Source organism: Triticum dicoccoides, chromosome 1A, assembly GCF_002162155.2.
Source record: "Triticum dicoccoides isolate Atlit2015 ecotype Zavitan chromosome 1A, WEW_v2.0, whole genome shotgun sequence".
NCBI classification, from domain to species: Eukaryota; Viridiplantae; Streptophyta; class Magnoliopsida; order Poales; family Poaceae; genus Triticum; species Triticum dicoccoides.
In genome coordinates this window covers 591,512,925-591,532,717 of record NC_041380.1, presented here as the reverse complement: position 1 = coordinate 591,532,717, position 19,793 = coordinate 591,512,925, and the positions used below count along the sequence as shown (strand labels likewise).

The 19,793-nt window shown below is 46.9% G+C and overlaps 2 protein-coding genes across 2 annotated transcripts; one reads left to right on the top strand and one right to left on the bottom strand.

Annotated features, from left to right (window-relative positions):
* Positions 1 to 2,252: 2,252 nt before the first annotated feature.
* On the bottom strand, positions 2,253 to 3,542 carry LOC119293676. Its single transcript, XM_037572061.1, has one exon. It carries the CDS (start codon positions 3,438 to 3,440, stop codon positions 2,643 to 2,645), a length of 798 nt encoding a protein of 265 aa, XP_037427958.1. The 5' UTR covers positions 3,441 to 3,542; the 3' UTR covers positions 2,253 to 2,642.
* A 5,735-nt stretch (positions 3,543 to 9,277) lies between these two features.
* LOC119348459 lies at positions 9,278 to 10,609 on the top strand. The gene is made up of 3 exons (XM_037616574.1): positions 9,278 to 9,693; positions 9,780 to 9,898; positions 10,040 to 10,609. The coding sequence occupies exons 1-3, from the start codon at positions 9,303 to 9,305 to the stop codon at positions 10,442 to 10,444; spliced, it is 915 nt and encodes a 304-aa protein (XP_037472471.1). The 5' UTR covers positions 9,278 to 9,302; the 3' UTR covers positions 10,445 to 10,609.
* The last annotated feature ends 9,184 nt before the right edge of the window (positions 10,610 to 19,793 follow it).

Sequence of the window (19,793 nt, the reverse complement as noted above, 5' to 3'; positions counted from 1 at the left end):
TCCTGCCGCTGCGAGCTCGTCCCCCAGGTTCTTCATCCTGGAGATATAGGCGCTGCTGGTCATGGAACCCTTCTTCGTGTTGGTGATGGCAATCCGCAAATTTGTGATGCGGGATTGGGAGTGCGAGGAGAACAAGGTGGTGATGGCATTCCAGAGATCAAAGGTTGTCTCCTTACTCGCAACTTGGGCGAGAATCTTCATGGACAGAGAATTCAGAAGATAGCTAAGAACTTGCTGATCCTTTGATATCCACTGGGCGTACAGCGGGTTGGGTTCCATGGCGACGGTTTTGTCCGTCTGCTCCCGTTGCACCATCTTCGGTGGCGCGGCATCTGATCCGTCCACTGTAGACAGCAAGTCCTTTGACTCATTGTCCCATCTGCCCGGCATGATAGAATTTGGTTTGTAACATAGGAATCTTCCTGTTAGATAAATTAGCAATTTTCTGATTGGTTTAATCTACAAATAAATCATGATAGTTTTTTGAAAATAATAAATCATGATAGTGACATATGCAGTATTAATCTCATACAGATATGTAACCATGTGATCACGTACTACACATACAACAGATACATCTGTATAAACAACAAGTGCAACCAACATAGGAATAAACAGGAAAGGAATGAACGGACTATACGCACCAGTTGGCTAGGTCGACGGTGGCATCAACATCCTCGGTTGCCTTCTTGGCGGTTTCTAAGTTCTTGCCCATGTCAAAGCTGGAAAGGTCAAGGACGTACTCAGAGTTCTCACCTGTGGGCGTCGTAATCTTCCCGAAGGCTCCGTTGTGGTTGCTCCCTCCATTCGTCGTGCTTCGGAAGAAAATCCGATCTTTGGATAGGGCAGTGGGCGCGTTGCGGTGTCGTGTCCTTCTTGAAGGCACCGTCTTGGAGTGCAAGGTTCATCGATTCTCAACTTCAACTCTTTGTGATATCTTCATCGGTAGGGCGTCGGCGGCTCCGTAGTGATGTTTGATGTCTTCCTTTGTAGTCTACGTCGAGTCTTTCAGTGTGTTGTTGTTATAGCCCTTTGACACCTATGTATCCAGCCCTGCGTGAGTGTGGGTCTCTGTGTGGTGTGTTGCGATTTGTATTGGTTCCATATGTTGGTATATGTTGGTGGTTGTTGCTTTACATATAAAGCGTAGCGAAAACCTTTTTGGGTATCTTTGCCCCTCTTCGCGCATCAGGGGGAACCCTGGGTTCTGGTACTCGGAACGTATGATGATGGCGTCTTTAACGTCGTTCCCCTTCAGCAAGGCGTTGTTTTGTTTGCTCGTGGCGTCCCCATGGTGGAGTTGGATTTGTTGGTTGTCTTTATGTGGCTTGAGCTGGGAGAAGCTTTGTCGTGTTGTTCTCTATGTTTGGGCTGAGCACCCCATGTCTCGGTGCTTTGATCTCCGGGCACCACGCCATTCGTTTCATGTGTTGGTCCTGTGTGTTGTTCCATACCTTGTAATCACTTTTTTTTCTTTTATCATTGAATTGATACACAAGTTTTACGTATTCACGAGAAATAAAAATGAGGGTATGTGCATGTAGGTAAGTGTCTGCATTTGTGTCGCCCTTTTCTTCAAGGGCATATTTTGCTTGGTTTTCCGTTATTTAGTAGCTTGGTGACCATTGTTGTGGGAGAGAGAAAAAAAAGAAAACCCAAATTTTCCGTTATTTAGTAGCTTGGTGACCATTATTTAGTAGCTTGGTGACCATTGTTTAGGAGCCAACAGTGGCGAGCGAGGGAACAGTGTCTGTGCACGGGCGCAACAACTCGCACACTCCACGCAACAGTGGGCGCGCGCCTTGCCGATCTGCGCACGCCCCGTGCGCGTCTGACCCGACGAGACTCGCTCCTGCACCTGCATGCCATCGGCTACATGTACATCTAATTCGCACGCGCCTGTGGATGTGGTGGTAGCAATCGGGCCACGATGATCGTCGTCCCATGTTTCACACTCTCACTAGGCGGTTTTGGCCTCGCGCTTTACGGGTGGCGCCGAGCCTATCCATCCGCTTGGCAATGGGCATCTGATTCCGATCCGTCGTGTGGCACTCTGCCGTTCGCTCCAGTTTCCCCGAGTTTATCCTGGCCCCGCCCGGCGCACACTTTTCGCACCCCTTTTCTCTCTTTGAATTTTCGACCAACATCGGAATTGGCCGAGACGACGTGTAAAAAGGACTCATGATTTACCATGTCCCCTTCGAATCACACACCAAACCGCTTCCACTATACACTCCCTCTGTACTTTGTAGTGATGTAAAAGATCTTACATTACTTTATAGAGGGAGTACGTTTTATTTCAAGTTTTTTGAACCGGCGATGCACAAGAGAAAGACATCTTGAGACTCATGGTTTCCTCCGCTACAGTAAGTAAATCCAGCACCACGAGCGATCCGCGATCCGACGGCCACGGTACAACCACGTCGCTCCCGTCCCATGCGCACCCACTCTGCCATGCCCGTGCGTGCCTCGCCACAAAACAAGGCGTGCCCATGGCCATGACCGAACTCTCCTAGCTACTGACCAGTGAAGCGACGAGACGAGAGCTTCTTCTTCCTCCTCCTTATGTACTTTGCACATAGTGACTGACAGTGTCTCCGACCAGGTCCCCATCAACCCCGGACCATCACCGACGACGAAACTTATTCGACCAGGACAAGCGTGCCGGCCATGGACTCCTCCTCGCGCCGGAACCGCGTCTGCTTCGCGATGAACGCCTCCACGGTGCGCCGGAACTCCTCCGCGTCGTCCGTGCCGGCCCACCCGCGCGCCACGCCCACCTCCGCCACGTCCCGCGCCGTCACCGACGACCGCCGCCTGCGCCCGTTGTCAGACTCCGAGCGCCGCATCAGCGGCAGCGGCTCCGGCGACGCCGACCGCCTGGACAGCTCGCCGCGCCGGCCCATCTTCTCCGACCGGGTCCGCCTCGGCGCGCGGGCCTTGCTCACGGCAGCCGCGGCGCGCGTCGTCACCGACACCACCGGCTTCACCACCTCCTCCTCCTCCTCCGGTACCGTCGCCATCGCCATCGCCATGGCCGGCATCACCACCACGGGCGCTTCACTTGCCTGCGTCGGCATCGGCGTCGGCGTCGGCGTCGTTTGTACGGCGAACGAAGCGAAGCTGGCGGCAGGGGTCTGGCCCTGCTCCACACCGGCGCCGGCAGAGGAGGCCGCGGCGGAGGAGGCCGGGGACGGCTCCACGCGCTCGCGCCTGGAGAGCGCGAGGAGGAGGAGCACGATGGCGTTGCCGAGGACGAACACGAAGCGGGGGCTGAAGAGGAGCGAGCCCGCGACGCGCATCGCGGCGGCGGCCACGGACGGCGCGCGGGAGGAGGACCACGACAAGAGCGCCGCGACGGCGATGAGCTCCCCCACCCTTAGCATCCGGAACAGGAGGCGAAGCCGCAGCGCTGCTCCGGTGGCGGCCATGGCGGACATGCGCGACGCTACTTCGGGAGAGCACGTGGCGGGGCACTGGTTTCTTGGGGGTTTGGCTCTGCTCTGGCTCTGGGTTTCTCTGCTGGAGGAGGAGGAGAGCGTGGGAGGTTGAGCACTTGGCAGAGGCGAGGAGGGTGGTGGGCTTATATAGCCCATTTCCGGTGGCCTTTTGCGCTCCATGTGAATATATTTGTCATCTTGCCATTATCTATTCCAATTTTATCATTGTTTAATATCTACAGTGGATTTTTGTAAGGAATTGCTGAATGGGCAATAGTGTTCTTTTCTGGTTGCTGGGGGAACTGGTGTTGGTTATGGAAATGCACATGATGCAGCCTTTTGCGATCGAACACAATTCGAGCATGGTGTTGTTACTGTTGCATGACAATGATAGGTGGCATAAATACCCAACCGAATATTAGAACCACTCAAGTTATGCATTGTTTATAGTTAATTTTTGTGTGGGGAATATTGGTACTAGTAGTTATCAAAGTCAAAAAAGACCCAAAATTCAATTGGTTATGGTAAAGTACATATAAGGGGATCTATCAAATTTTCCACGATGAATTCACTCAAAAGAGGCTTTACCAAATACATGGTCTTGTTCCTTGTACAACGATTGACGAGTAACCTTTAGTTGGATTTCTCCAATTTGCTGACAACTTCTAGAGCCGGGTTTGCGATGTGCCATTTTATTCTTTAGGAACCGAAACATGTTCCTATAAATATTCCAGTGTGTCAAATCGATCTTTGGGGGCACTTTTTTTGCATTATTTTTCCTTTTTGCGAATGGATTTAAAAGGTACTAGTAACACATAAATGAAGTAACAAAATAGCAGGACACAACTGCATGACAGACTAGTTTTGGTTACACCATTGAAAGCAAAAGAACATTCTGAAATAATTATGTTGGTTATGGAAATGTACTTGAATGGAGCATATAGAGTTACCGTCGAATGACAATGATTGGTGGTAGCAATACTCAATAGAACAGTAGAACCACCAAAAATTTATATCGGTGGTTCTTCTTTTTCGTTTGTGAAGAATAATGTACTACTTATTGAAGTAAAAGAAGACTTGGAATTCAAAATCGTTATGGTAAAGTACACATAAGGGGATCTATTTAATTCCCATGCTTTAACTCACTACAAAAGGGGTGGTACACACATAATCTTGATCCTTGTATGGTGATCGACGGGTAACCTTTTGGATGGATTTCTTCGTTCCTTGATAACTTCCGGAACCGGAATTGCGACGTGCCATTTTATTCTCCAAGAACGAAAGCATGTTCCTATAAATATTCTGTGTGTCAAATTGACCTCTGGGGGCTTTTGATTGGCAGGATCCTATAACAAATAAATGAAAATAACTAAACAGTTAGACACGAGAACACGTTGCGTGCTGAAGCAATTTTAAATGTATAGACTACTGCATGACAAAAGTAGTTTTGGTTGTAACACCACAAAAACCTCGAAAGAACTTTCTGAAACAATGAGGACATCTATTGTGAAGTTAGACTGAGCGGAGAATTCCCTTTCGAAAAATTCGTGCAACATACTCAATAGGGAAACAATATATATATTATTTAGTTCTATAAATCAGATGAGCTCCATACTAATCATCTCAGAAGAATAATATCCCCTTGTTGGCACGCAAACCAGCATGATTCAAATTACATTGCGTAAATATCCTTGGGGCTTGGTGGTCACAGTGCTTGCTCACACATTTTTAGCGCCAACACTGTATGAACCTACTACTAGTCTGGTTTCGAACATATAATGTAATTTAAACTTTAACGCAGAACATGAGCAACACGTAGCAAATGAATTCTAGTGCATCGGGATTCTCAAAGCATATACGGTACTAAGAGCAAGTACAATAGGATAATGTAAGCGGGATATAAGACATGCCACATAAGATTTTTGCCTAGGTGGAGGAGAGAGGAGAGGGGGAAGAAGAGAAGCTGACTATAAAACTTACAGCCGGCTGTAGCACGTGTTCCAACACCCTTTGTGAGATAGAAAAAGTGGACCACGCATTAATGGCATAGTATACAAATATGACTTACTATTGTATAAACAAGCTATTAGGTTGGCTATAAACACTTCATATAGCCGAATATGGGCTGTTATTATTAACCATGTTCTAAATAAAAGAAGCATCAAGTGCCTAAAGAAATTTAGAATGTAGAATATATGCACCACTGCGTGACGAAAAGTTGTTTTGGTTGAACCAGGGAGCACACAGAGGAACTTCCTAAAATAAGTAGGTGTTTGATGTTTGATGAGAGAAAACTAGAAAAGTAAGAAAATTCCAATAGAGACGCGGGAATTTTTCCATGAGGTTTGATATCACTTTAGAAAAAACTACTAGCATGCAAAGTAGTCTACCTAAAGAATAAAAAGATAATCTCAAATCCAACAAATAAAGCGAGGTCTACGAAAAGAAAACAATTTCAACAAAATAGAGTCCTCCCTCTTCAAATTCATATAGAATCCTCCCTCTTCGAATTAAATTGTGTAATAAATGCGCACTCAGGCTCAAGATGCCCGCTCACACATAATCTTGCCTCCCGCACTGTTTGAACCTACAAGCCTGGTTTCGAACAGATAACATAATGTAACAAACATTTAGCTGCAGGTCGCAAGAGGAGCAGGAGTTAGCGGCTTACTGGGGATCACGAGGCCGCCGGGTTGTTTGGTGCTCGGCGCCCGAGATGTGCCATTGCTGGGAGCACTACTGTTGGTTATGGAAATATGCCAAACAGAACAATAGAAATGCAACATGGCGTGCTTACTGTTGCATGACAATGATTGGTGGCATCAATACTCAGGAGAATATCAGAACCACTCAAGTTATGCATTGTCTATAGTTATTTCTTGTGTGGGGAATATCGGTACTGGTTATCAAAGTCAAAAAGACCCAAAATTCAATTGGTTATGGTAAAGTACATATAAGGGGATCTATCAAATTTCCATGATGAATTCACTCAAAAGAGGTTTTATTAAATACATAATTGTGTTCCTTGTACCACGATTGACAAGTAACCTTTTGTTGGATTTCTTCAATTTGTTAACAACTTCCGGATCCGGGTTTGCTACGTACCATTTTATTCTCCAGGAACCAACACATGTTCCAATAACATTCCAGTGTGTCAAATCGACCTTTGATTTTTTTTTTCATGATTTTTCTTTTTTGTTAATGGATTTAAAAGGTTCTGGTAACATATAAATGAAGTAAAAAAAGATAGGCAGACACTACTGCATGACAAAGTAGTTTTGGTTACACCACCAAAAAATCAAAAGAACATTCTGAAATAATTATGTTGGTTATGGAAATGTACGTACTTGAATGGAGCATATGATGTTACTGTCGGATGACAATCATTGGTGGTATCAATACTCAATATAACGATAGAACCTACCAAATTTTATATTGGTGGTTCTTTTTTTTGTGTGTGGGGAATAATGTACTACCTATTGAAGTAAAAGAATGCTCGGAATTCAAATTCATTGTGGTAATATTTTGAATAGCGCGCTATTTCGCCGTTATAATGCGGTTATAGCATATTTGGAAGGGAGACGTTACGTTTTGGCAAAATCGGACGCTACGGCGCTAATCGCGCAATTAGCGCGCTACACACGCTATAACTTTGTAACGTTACAACGTTACAATGTGCAGATGAGCGGCGGCGGCAATATCTTGAGCAGCCCAGCAGGCCCAGCAGGCCAAAAGCCCAAAACCAACCCACGACCGACCACTAGCTTTCTCACTTATTCTCCCATGAGACCTAACCGGCTAACCCTAGTTCTCACTTCTCATCCCCTTCCCAGTTCCTAGCCCAGATGAGCGGCGGCGGTGGCGGCGACGACGACGGCGACGGCAACATCTGGTCGTGAGCGCAGGCAGCGGCAAGATCTAGTCATCAGCGCGGCGGCAATATCTTGAGCAGCGGCGACAGCATCATCTTGCCGCGGCAGCGTCCTCCATCTCGACTCCATCCTACACCGACGGGCGATGTCAACCACACCGTTGGCAAGTCAACCACCAGGTAATCAAGCATCCACACTGTCGCATACCCACTTTCCCTTGAGCCATCTCCATGCCCTCCCCGTCTCTTGCTATGCCGCTGGCAAGAGCACCACCAGATGAATGCCGACAAGAGCACCAACAAAGGGAAGTAGGATTTAGAAGGAGATCCCTGTATATTCATAGAAAGATGTTGATTTCCTCAATATGGTTTACAGTTTGACTAATTAACTATGTATATTTGTGTGTATCTGAGTTATCAGGCCATATAGTACTGAACTGAACTATAGTAATAAGAGTAACTTGTGTTAATGCTTGGATGGGCCGATTTTACTCTATACTAAAGATATATGTACTGCACTGAAGACGTAGGCATTGCTAATTTGATATATAATTTGTCTGATTGTAGGCGTTGGTGCTTCAAGCGCAACATCAACGGTACAAGGAGAAGTTGCCGTTGTGAATGTGAAATCAAAAGACCCAGGATGGAAATATTGCATTTGTCCTGACGAAAACAAGAGGAATTCTTTGAAGTGCATTTTCTATCATCATGTGTACACCAATGGTATTACTCGAATCAAGCTCCACCTTGCAAACATTCCAACTTTCGGTGTTGTTCCCTGTACAAAAGTGCCAGCTGATGTAAGGGATGAAATGACTGAGTTTTTGACAAAGAAGGGTGATAAAAAGGCATCAAAAATTTCAGAGCAGAAGAGGATTAGAAGTGAAGTGGACTTGAGCCACTCAGAGGGGGAAGGTTCAAGTGATGAGGATGGCAGAAGAAATTCTGTTGTTATGCTTAAGTCTGCGAGAGGCAAAACATCTAAATCCTCAGGTGGGCCTATGGAAAAATTCTGCCAACTATCACCTGAAGATGCTATAGCTGCAAGGAAGGCAAAATCTAGTGAGAGCATTCAATTAAAGCTGACAACTGGGGAGAGATTGAAGAAAAGGAACCGTGCTTGTGAGTACATATGCCAGTTCTTCTATGAAGCATGCATTCCCTTCAATTCAGTCACACTTCCAAGCTTTTCCCTTATGCTTCAGTCAATTGGACAATACGGTGAAGACTTGCCAGGTCCTAGTCCTTATGAAATGGGTGGCCCATTCTTGAAGAAGAGGAAGAAGAAAGTGATGGAATCCTTCAAGGCTCATAGGGAAGCTTGGGAGCTCACTGGATGTACAATCATGACAGATGCGTGGACCGACATAAGAGGAAGAGGGGTAATGAATTTGGTAGTCCATAGTGCATATGGTGTGGTTTTTCTCGATTCTTTTGATTGTTCAGCTGTGAAGAAAGATGGCAAGTACATCTTTGACCTTGTAGATGATTGCATTGAAGAGATTGGGGAGAAACATGTAGTTCAAGTGGTGACTGATAATGCAAGTGTGAATCAAGCAACATCTACATTGTTGAATGCAAAGCGGCCCAACATATTCTGGAATGGTTGTGCTGCCCATTGTATTGATTTGATGCTAGAGGACGTCGGTAAGCTACCATCAGTTGACTCCACTATTACAAAAGCTAGAGCTGTGACTGTTTTCCTTTATGCACACACAAGGGTTTTGAGCCTAATGAGGGAGTTCCTTGGGAAAGATCTGGTTAGGTCCGGTATTACTAGGTTTGCTACAGCATACTTAAACTTGAAGAGCATGTTGGATAACAAGAAGCAACTCCAGAAGCTACTTAGATCAGATCAACTTGATGAAATGGGCTATCTAAAAAAGGTTAAAGGAAGGGAAGCCAACAAAACTGTGCGCTCTGATTTTTTTTGGAGAGGAGTAGATATTGCTGTGAAGTTCTTTGAACCATTGGCTAACTTGCTAAGGAGAATGGACAGCGATGTACCAGCTATGGGATTCATATACGGCGCCTTTTTGGATGCAAAGAAAGAGATCTCAGCCAAGTTTGAAAATGAACAACAAGAATCTTGTTTTCAAGAAGTGTTGGATATAGTGGATAAAATATGGGACAACAAATTGAAGAGGCCACTACATAGGGCTGGATACTTCTTAAATCCATACTACTTTTATGAAAACAAGCTACAAATTTTGTTGGATCCAACATTTAAAGATGGGGTTGTCAGTTGCATGGGAAAAATGGTGGAAGATGTTCGCCTTCAAGACAAAATCACAGATGAACTTAAGGCATATCAAGGTGAAGAGGGGTCATTTGGAAGAGACATTGCTAAAAGGCAGCGGAAAAACAAAAACTTTGATCCAGGTGCATATTTACATTTTAACTTTTTCTCCATTCTCATATCAGAACTTGCAATGGTTTCTTAACTCCGATTTTTGCTCTTAATGAAGCTGATTGGTGGTCCAATCATGGGTCAAGTGCACCGAATCTCAGGGTATTGGCGATGCGGATTTTGAGTTTGACATGCAGCTCCTCGGCTTGTGAGAGGAATTTCAGTGTTTTTCAGCAGGTCAGAAAAATGCATGCCATATGTCAACTTGTTTATTGTCACATTAGAAGGACAACCCAGTATCTTTGCCATACTTTTCTTGCATTTGTTTACTTGTTTTTTCATACTAAGAAATCAATGCTCTAATCCCATCACCTACAGATTCACACAAAAAGACGCAGTAGGCTACTTCATGACAAAATGAGAGACCTTGTGTTCATCAAGTTCAACTCCAAACTAAAGGAAAAGAGAGGGATGAAAAACAGGGACCCAATTGAGGACCACACATTTGTAGATGTTGTAGAAGATGAAGGTAATGAGTGGATTACTGGTGTTGTGTCTGTTGAAGGAGTGCAAACAGGAGTTGAACATGAAGATGTACAAGTTGCACAATCAACATCAGAAGGAGAAGTTGCTCCATCAAAAAGAAAGATAGTGTCTCAATCTCGTCCTAGGAAGAAGAAGAAGTTGCTTCCTATTTATCGTGATGATGAGTTGCAATCAGCTGAGTCTTCTTCTGAATCGGAAGATGATGAAATGCATTTACCAGTGAGTGATTCTAAATAATTTGATTGTGCTATGTTGTAATGTTGTCCCCTTCGGTGGCTATTGATGTAGACTATCTTAAAACTCGTGTGTTATTTTGTGTTGTATTGTTGCTGCCCCGGTGGCTGTTCATGTTAGAGACTCTTAAACTATGGCTGTTGAGTGTTGATGTTTGAGACTTACTATTTTTATGTACTGGATTTGGCCCTTATGCATATATTGCTTGCTCCTATGAAAATTTTAGTTGCTTAAATACTTTATTTCTAGATATATTTGATTTTTTTTCCAAGCGCTATTTTGAAATATAGCACGCTATTAGCGCGCTATAACTTGTGTAGCATTTAGAGAAGGGCCTCGCTATATTTTGTAGCGCGCTATTCAAAATATTGATAAAGTACACATGGGGATCTATTAATTTCCATGCTCTAAATCACTACAAAAGTGATGGTACGCACATAATCTTGATCATTGTACAACGATGGACGGGTAACCTTTTGGATGGATTTTTTCGTTTGTTGTAACCTCTGGAACCAGATTTGCAACATGCCATTTTATTCCCCATGAACGAAAGCACGTTCCTATAAGTATTCCAGCGTGTCAAATCGGCCTTTGGGGCCTTTTGTTTTGCAGGATTCTGTTATAGCGCATAAATGAAAATAATAAAACAGTTGGACATGAGAACACGTTGCATGCTAAAGGAATTTAAAATGTATAAACCACTACATGCGGAAGTACTTTTGGTTGTAACATCACCAAAAACTTGGAAGAAATTTCTAAAACAATCAGGGAATTTGTTGCGATGTTAGACTGAGCGCAGAATTCCCTTTTGAAAAATTGCGTGCAACATACTCGAGAGAGAAAACAGTTTCTATGGTTTTTAATTCTACAAATCAGACCAGCTCTATAGTAACCATCTCTAAAGAATGCTATCTCCAAGGAGCAGAAAGTCTCTAGTTTTCTCGCACGAGTAGATCATCTTGTTTCGCTAGCCAGAAAAGTCTGATTCAACAGAATATCCAGGGCTACGGATACACAATACAAATGCAGACAGTTGTACATGGGCACATATACTCACCCTATGAACACGCGCACGCGCACGCATACTCTATCCTTGTAAGCACCCCTTAGAGACTGAGCCGACACATCATCTTGTGATTCACGGAGTCACCATAAAGGTTGTTTGACACTCAAACCAGCATGATTCAAATTATAAATATCCTTGGGGCGGGGCTTGGGGCTCACAGTGCTTGCTCACACATAATTAGCGCCAACACTGTTTGAACCTACTACTAGCGTGGTTTCGAAGCGATAACGTAAATTAACGCGGAACATGAGCAGCAGTAGCTTTGAGGTACGTAGCTGGGAATCACGGGCGAGGTGGGCAGAATTCTGGTGCATCTAAACCCTGATATATATAAGTTGTGTGCTCACTGTACCAAATTAAAGGAAAAACAGAATAGTTGGACACGACGACACGGTACACCCAAAGAAATTTAGAAGGCAGAATATATGCATCACTGCGTAATACTCCCTCCGTTCCAAATTACTCGTCGCAGAAATGAATGCATCTAGAACTAAAATATATCTAGATATATCCATATCTACGACAAGTAATTTGAAACGGAGGGAGTACTAGAAAGTAGTTTTGGATGAACCAGCTGGGAGAGGAACTTTGTGAAAGGAGCAGGTGCTTGATGTTTGATGAGAGAAAAGTAGAAAAGCATGCAAATTCGAATAGAAAACCAGGCAATTTTCCATGAAGTTTGATCTCACTTTGGAGAATAGCACGCAAAGTGGTCTACCTGTCTAACTGAATAATAAAAAGAAGAACTCAAAAAGCCCAGTCGAGCTCAAGATGCGTCGCTCGCGCATAATCTTGCCTCCTGCACTGTTTGAACCTACAAGCCTGGTTTCCAACAGATAACATAGGGGGTGTTTGTTTACAGAGACTTTTTTGTGTAGGGACTAGAAAAAATCCCTTTTAGAGACTTTTTTACCAAACGGAAGGGACTTTTAGGGACTAAACTAGGCCTTTGGGACTAAAAAGAAGAAGTCCCTCTAATAGAGTCTTTTTGAGACTTTTCCCTGCCCTGCCCCCACCGAGCCTCACCTTATCCTCTCCCGCTCGCTGCCCCGTCCCGCACAGGAGTCGCCGCCGCTCCCCGCCTCCGCAGCGCACCTGCAGTCGCCGCCGCTCCCCGCCCCAGCACCGCACCTCCATCTCCGGCCCGTCCCCGCCCCCGCACCGCACCTCCAGACGCCGCCGCTCCCCGCCCCCGCACCGCACCTCCATCTCCAGCCCGTGCCCCGCCTCCATTGGCCGGAGCCGCCGCCGCCATGGACGGTGATGAAGACGATGGTCTTCACTACTTCTCTCAGGTCCCCTCCCATCACCAGGCTTCACAGGGCTCATCCGCGGGCGGAAATTTGGGGAGGGGCATGGGCTTCTTCGATCTGAACACCAACGTCGACGACTACCCCGACTTGGGCTCGTACCAGCAACTCCTCCGTGGCGAGTCGGGCGGTCATGGTCTTCCTCCGATTGGACGTGGTCGTGGGAGGTCCGTGTCCCAGGGTGGAGGAGGCCGCGCCCGGTCTCTGAACATTGGAGGTGGATCGGGCTCTCACATGCGGCCGTTCGTCGCCCCGGGCGCAGCTGTTGGTGACGGAGGCGTCAGAGGGCGTGGGAGGTCCGTGCCCCAGGACACTGCACGCGGTGTAGGTCGAGCCCGTGGGGTCTCATCGGCCGGCAACATAGGCGTCGCAGGACGGGGATTCTCAATCTCTCAAGTTGCAAGCCGGCAACGTGCATCGTCATCTGCCGTGCCTTCAGAAGATGTAGACGACAGTGAAGGATTTGAAGATGGAGACGACAACTGTGTTTTTGGAGAGGTAAATTTCTGAGTTCTGTACATTCATGTCCATGTGTTCTTGCTAGTAAAAGATTTTCATGCCAGTTATGCAACATTTTGGTGCCATCCTTATCAGCCTTATAATTAGTAGATCAACATTTTGGTGCCATCCTTATGATGCTGTGCTCGAGTGCCCATTTGTATGAAAAGTGCAGTAAATTATTGGTATGCAAAGTTCCATATTGATGCTACGAGCACAGCATGTACATGTGTTCTGTTGCTGTAAACTGGATAGTTGGGGTGTAGACCAATATAACTGGGTGTAGAAGACTGTAGAAATTGTTGTCAGATTCATCTTCTTTTTGTATCTGGGTGTAGAAGACTTTTTGTAACTGAGTTGTGCAAATTCATGTACATGTGTTCTGTTGCTGTAAATAGATATAGTTAAATTTGTATATGGAATTCACCACCGAATATATTTGTATATGGAATTCACCACCCAATTTGTTTGAATTGTGTATTTGTTATTTTTTGTTTAGAAAAACATTGCCAAGGCTGATTGGACAGACGAGAATATTATGATATTTTGTAACATTGCCTGTGAGGAAGCTAGGGATGGACACTGTGTGAATGGTGCTTGGACAACTAGAGCCTACAATAATATGAAAACAAAATTTTATGAACGCGCCGGCCTCCTCCATACTACCAAGCAATTCAAAAATTGTTTAACTAAACTCAAGAGCTTCTATAGCGCTTGGGCGTGGTTGGGGCAGCAAACTGGTTGTGGCCGAACTGGAGACGGGGCTATAACCGCATCAAGTGAGTGGTGGACAAAAAAAATTAAGGTACATCATTCAGCAAATTACAGTTGAATTGCTCACAGTTGATTACATTAGTTAGCCTTGTCCTAATTACCTAACTAATGCTGCAGGAAAGACCAGATGTCAGAAAATTCAAGGCTGGCAATCCTAAGTATTTGGATATGCTTATAGAGCTATTCCAAGGTGTGGCAGTTGATGGATCGTCAGCTTATGTGCCCGTAGATGAAGAGGAAGAAGAATATGATGCTGCCGATGATGGACATGAGCAGAGTCCAATGAGCACCACCAGCAGGAAGAGGGGAAGCAGCGGCGCTGAACAGTCAGCAACAAGCCCAGGCAAGAAACACAAGAGCCCAATGGTGAAACTAATGACAGGGCTGATCAACAGTATCAATAGTGATAACACTTCTGAGATGATCACTGAATATGCAAACAAAAGGCAGGAAGCAAAGGACAAGGCAAGAGAGAATAAATCAAACAGCACTAAGGAGAGCATTACTCGTTGTCAAAAGTTGGCGGTTCAATGTGGTGCAGAAGAAACAAGTGTCGAGTACTTCATGGCAACTCAACTGTTTGCAGATGAGGCAAACAGAGTCATATTTGAGAACATTACAAGTGATGATGCTAGACTGACTTGGTTGAAGAGGTGGTGCATGATGAAGAAGTTGTCCTAGTGTTCTTCTGTACTAGTGTTCTATTTTCCAAAATAACTATGTAATGGACCTGTAGTGTGCGACCTTGCTAAATGATCATTGCATGTTACTGTGTTTCATAATGTTTGGGTGTACTAATGTTTGCTACTTGAAGAGGTGGTGCATGATGAACAATTTGTACTAATGTTTGCATGTTTCAGGACAATGGCAGCAGTGCTGACGATGGCAGCAGTGCTGATGGGAGCAGTAGTGATGATGAAGCACTGATGTTGTTGATGCACCAAAACAGAAAGAGAAGAATGCTGCAGATGGCCTGCATGGTTGGTATGTACCATTTGGACTCTTACTGTAACAAAGGACCTAGAAGAGTACCAATACAGTCTGGGCATGATTGGGTTATGACAACACTAGGCAACAAAACTTCCTGTTACAACATGTTTAGAATGCATAGACCAGTCTTTGAGAAATTGCATAGTGCGCTTGTTGATTCCTATGGTTTGAAGTCCACCAAAAGAATGTCATCAGTTGAGTCTCTAGGCCTGTTTTTGTGGATAGTTGGTTCCCCTCAATCTCTAAGACAAGCAGAAAACAGATTTGTTAGGTCATTGGACACAATTGTAAGAAAGTTTGATAAGGTTTTAGCCTGCCTGATCAAGCTCGCAAAAGACATCATCAAGCCAACAAATCCTCAATTCAAAACTGTGCATTCAAAACTAAGATCTAGAAAGTATGCACCATTTATGGACAATTGCATTGGAGCAATAGATGGGACACACATACAAGTCATGGTACCAGTTGCCACTGCTGTCCAGCATAGGAATAGACATAAGGAGAAGAGTCAGAATGTGATGTGTGTGTGTGACTTTAATATGAGATTCACATTTGTCCTAGCCGGTTGGCCAGGATCGGTGCATGACATGAGGGTCTTCAATGATGCCCGATCCAGATTTGGTGACAAGTTTCCAAAACCTCCACCTGAAAAGTTCTATCTTGTGGACTCAGGATACCCAAATAGACCTGGTTATCTTGCACCATACAAGGGGTTAACCTATCATTTCGAGGAGTACCGTGATGGCACAATGCCTAGAGGAAAAAAGGAGCACTTCAATTTCAGCCATTCTTCACTTAGAAATGTCATCGAGAGGTGTTTTGGAGTCTTGAAGAACAAGTGGAGGATTTTGTTTCACTTACCAAGTTATCCACAACAGAAACAAAGCAAAATCATTGTGGCCTGCATTGCACTGCACAATTTTATTAGAGAAAGTCAACTAGCTGATATAGATTTCGACAAGTGTGATCAAGATGAAAATTATGTACCATTGCCTGTGCCAACGACCACTCCAACAAATGATTCAACCAATGAGATGGATAGTGCTGCTATGAATCAATTTAGAAATTGGGTCGCTGATGGGTTGTGGAGCTTGAAACAGCAATAATATATTATTTCGGTTCTTATGGACAAGTGTTCTTCGCTCATGTAATCTCACTTATTTCGATTTTTATGAACAATTGTTGGCACGAACAAGTGTTCTCTTCTAGTGTTGTTTTGGTTGTTACGAACAAGCTTATTTCTGTTCTTATGAACAATTGTTGGCACGAACAAGTGTTCTCTTCTAGTGTTGTTTTGGTTGTTACGAACAAGCTTATTTCTGTTCTTATGAACAATTGTTGGCATGAACAAGTGTTCTCTTCTAGTGTTGTTGGCCCTGGGACTTCTATATGCGATGAACAAGTGGTTTTTCAGGAGCCGAACTGGGACTTCTATTGTTATTATTTATGTAATCTGTACTAGTTAATTATTAGCGGCAGATTCCAATGCGGCGAAGTGCCGAACTGGGACTTCTATCGGCAAATGAACAAGTGGTTTTTTCTGTTTTTATCATTTATGTATATGTACTAGTCTGTACTAGTTAATTATTAAGGGCAGCATGGTCTTTTAGCACGTCATTTATTATCCTCTAGTCCATATTTAGTCCCTGGAAATAAACAGATAGAGACTAGAGACTTTTTAGTTGGGACTAAAAAAGTTCTAGGACTTTTTAAACAAACAGGGCCATAGTTTACCAAACATTTAGCGGCAGGTAGCGAGAGGAGCAGGAGCTGGCTGCTCTGCTCGCTGGGGATCACGAGGCCGCCGGGTTGCTTGCATGGTGCTCGGCGCCCGAGGGGTGCCATTGGCCTGGCCGGGCTGGAGATTCGCGTGGTGCCGGTGGCGGGGCCGCCGATGCGGACCTCGGTCAGTTCAAACCTGTTCGTTCGTTCGGGACGGATCCATTTGGCCGCACGTCACTCTACTGTAGTACGGGCTCGGGCTCCAGCTAGCTAGCTAGCGACGCCGGGACGCATGGGTGGTCTCGGGCTGAGCCCCGGGCCACGCCGGCTAGCTTGCTGCCCAGGAGAAAACGACCGGGGCCATGGACTCTCCTGGCCTTTCCCCCCTGGCTGCTTTCCTCTGCCTCCGGCCTCCGCACATGCACCATGCACCGGCCACGAGCTGGTAGTAGTACTAGTACACTGTGGTGCGTCGTCGTGACGGACGGGGCGGGCGTGCATGGGCAGGGCCCGGTCGCGGCAGCCTCAACACGCACGCACGCACGCACGTATGGATGGCAGTGGCAGTGGCGTCCGCTGTGCCAGCACCGTGATCTCCATGTCGCTGCCATGCTCATGCATGCACGCACGCACGGTTCCTCTCCTGCGAGGGGTGCTCCTTTGTTTTTGTCCCTGCCTCTGGCCCTGGCCCTGGAGGAACCCTCGTGTGGCACTGTGCCCCTGCCGCCATGGCCGGACGCCGGTCGGTCGGTCGACATGTCGGTCTCCGGGCTCTGGCCGCACGTGGCCGGGCTCGTGCCAACTGAACCCTGCCTGCGCGCCATGGACGAGCTGTGCCACGCGCGTACGTCCACGGGTTTTCCGGCGAGCCCGGCGCCCCGCCCCGGCCCGGCCACATAGATTCCCCAACAATGCCTGTGCCTGTGCGTATCGCTCGCTGCCTCCTCTGGCACCGTGCGTTGGTACGTGCGTGTCGCCGCTGGGCTGGCATGCCCCCCACCCCCACGTCTGGCGTCGTGATAATCCACTGATCCACTCCGCGATACGATAAGAGCTGGCAGCGCGCATGCATGTGCCGCCGTGCGCCATGGCCGCTCGTCCGTCGCGTCGATGCGTCCGCGTCCCTCCTCCCTTCCTTTTCTCGTGCATGCCCTTTTTTTTTGCACCTAGCTAGTACAGGCCGGCCGCGCGCACAGCCCAGGGCCGGTGCGCGCTTCGCGTAGATAGGCTGGTTCCATGCCCTCCCCCGCCGGGAGCGCGCGGCGAGGAGATGGACGACGGCGACGGGACGGGGCGCGAGACGCACACGTGTCCGCCTTTACGTCGTTCCATCGATCCAGCGGCCGACGAGACGCGACGCCGCACCGGTCGACCTCCCCGGCCGGCCGGACGATTCCCCGCCGGTCCGCCGTAGCTTAGCTGCTACAGGCTAGACCGCCATCGTGTAGCCACGAGCCCGCGCTCGATTGATACCCTAGCCAAAAGCTAAGGAGCTAATGGAGTGGCCAGCCAATGCAAGAAACAAATTAAGCATAGCTTGAGCTACGTGAACGAGTGGCACCAAACCGAACTGGAGTAAGATCGCGTCCACCGGTCGCCACACTCACTCATTCACTCCACCAACAACCACGTACTAGCTGATGATCGATCGATCTCCGGGCCGGGCATTATCGCATGTAGCTAGCCAGCGAGAGCACCAGCGTACGTACGTCCACCAAGGAGGCGGACGCGACGAACGAACTGAGCGATCCTCGGCATAGCCTCGGCTACGTGCACGACTTCCACTAAACCAAACCGGCGTAAAATTAACTAGCCCCCATCTACCCCCGTCGACCCATCGCTGACAAGAACACACATACCAAACACCTGACCCGCGGATCGATCGACCCGACCGATCTCGATCGCGTATCAGTATGAGCATTGAGCAGCATCACAAACACGCGCGCTGGCACATGCACGCACACATATCATTAGCTAGCAAGCTAGCCTCGCGTCGCACGGAAAAGAAAGATCCTCGATCGATCGATTCCACAGGAGCTACTAGCTAATGACATGTGTGATCGCATCGCGCATGATCATCAACTCCCCAGGACCGCACACATTCATGATCTCTCCATCCATCATGAATTCACGGTCACTCTTTCGATTTCTTTCTTTCGTTCAGTGCAACAACAAAAAGCACACGGATCCATGGAACAAAAAATTTTGATTGCGCCAAAAGCCTAAAGGCAAAGGCTAACAAGCTAGCCGGGATGGATGAAAGGCATGTCTATCCGGCGTAGGAGACTGTTAAATATGCGCCGGGCCGTCTTGGTCTACCGCTCACCCATGTGCATGTGCCGGAGGGAGGAGGGTGCCGGTCTGCTGCTGCCGCTGGGGTGGCGCCATGATGCGATCGAGTTTCTTAATGCCATCGGATGCAAAGCGGCACTTGATTAACCAGCCTTCGTGTTTGTGGCGCCTCACACGCGCACTAGCTAGCAGCGATCGTGGTTTAATTAGTGGGTCTACATATGTTAACAAAAAGAGGGCATTTGGTGGGGGGACATGCACGGATGGTGGCGCCGCTTCGCCGTTCACCGCAGCCGGCCACCCCGGGTGAAAATCGGCTTTAGCGTCCGTGATGATGGACAAGCGTGATTAAACTAACTAGGGGTGGCCATGGCCATGGGCGGGTCGTGGTCGTGGCCATCTTTCGTCGTGGCCACGGCTGCGTGGACTTGACTCGTGTGGTGTACGGCGCATGCAGGCCGACGAAGGAGAAGAAGAAGAAGAAGCTCCGGATGTGGTACGTGGCTCTGAATTTCAAAAGAAATTCAGAGCTGATGGTGGTGCATTTGACGAGGTGACACTATTCTGATCGCGGTGCAATTAACGAGGCGATACGTGTAGACCAGAGTCAGAGTAGCTCATGTCCTATGTGATGGTGGCACGCTTATTATTAGGCAGTACAGCTTCTACGGTGCTCCAGTTAAGCTTCAGATTTTTCTCA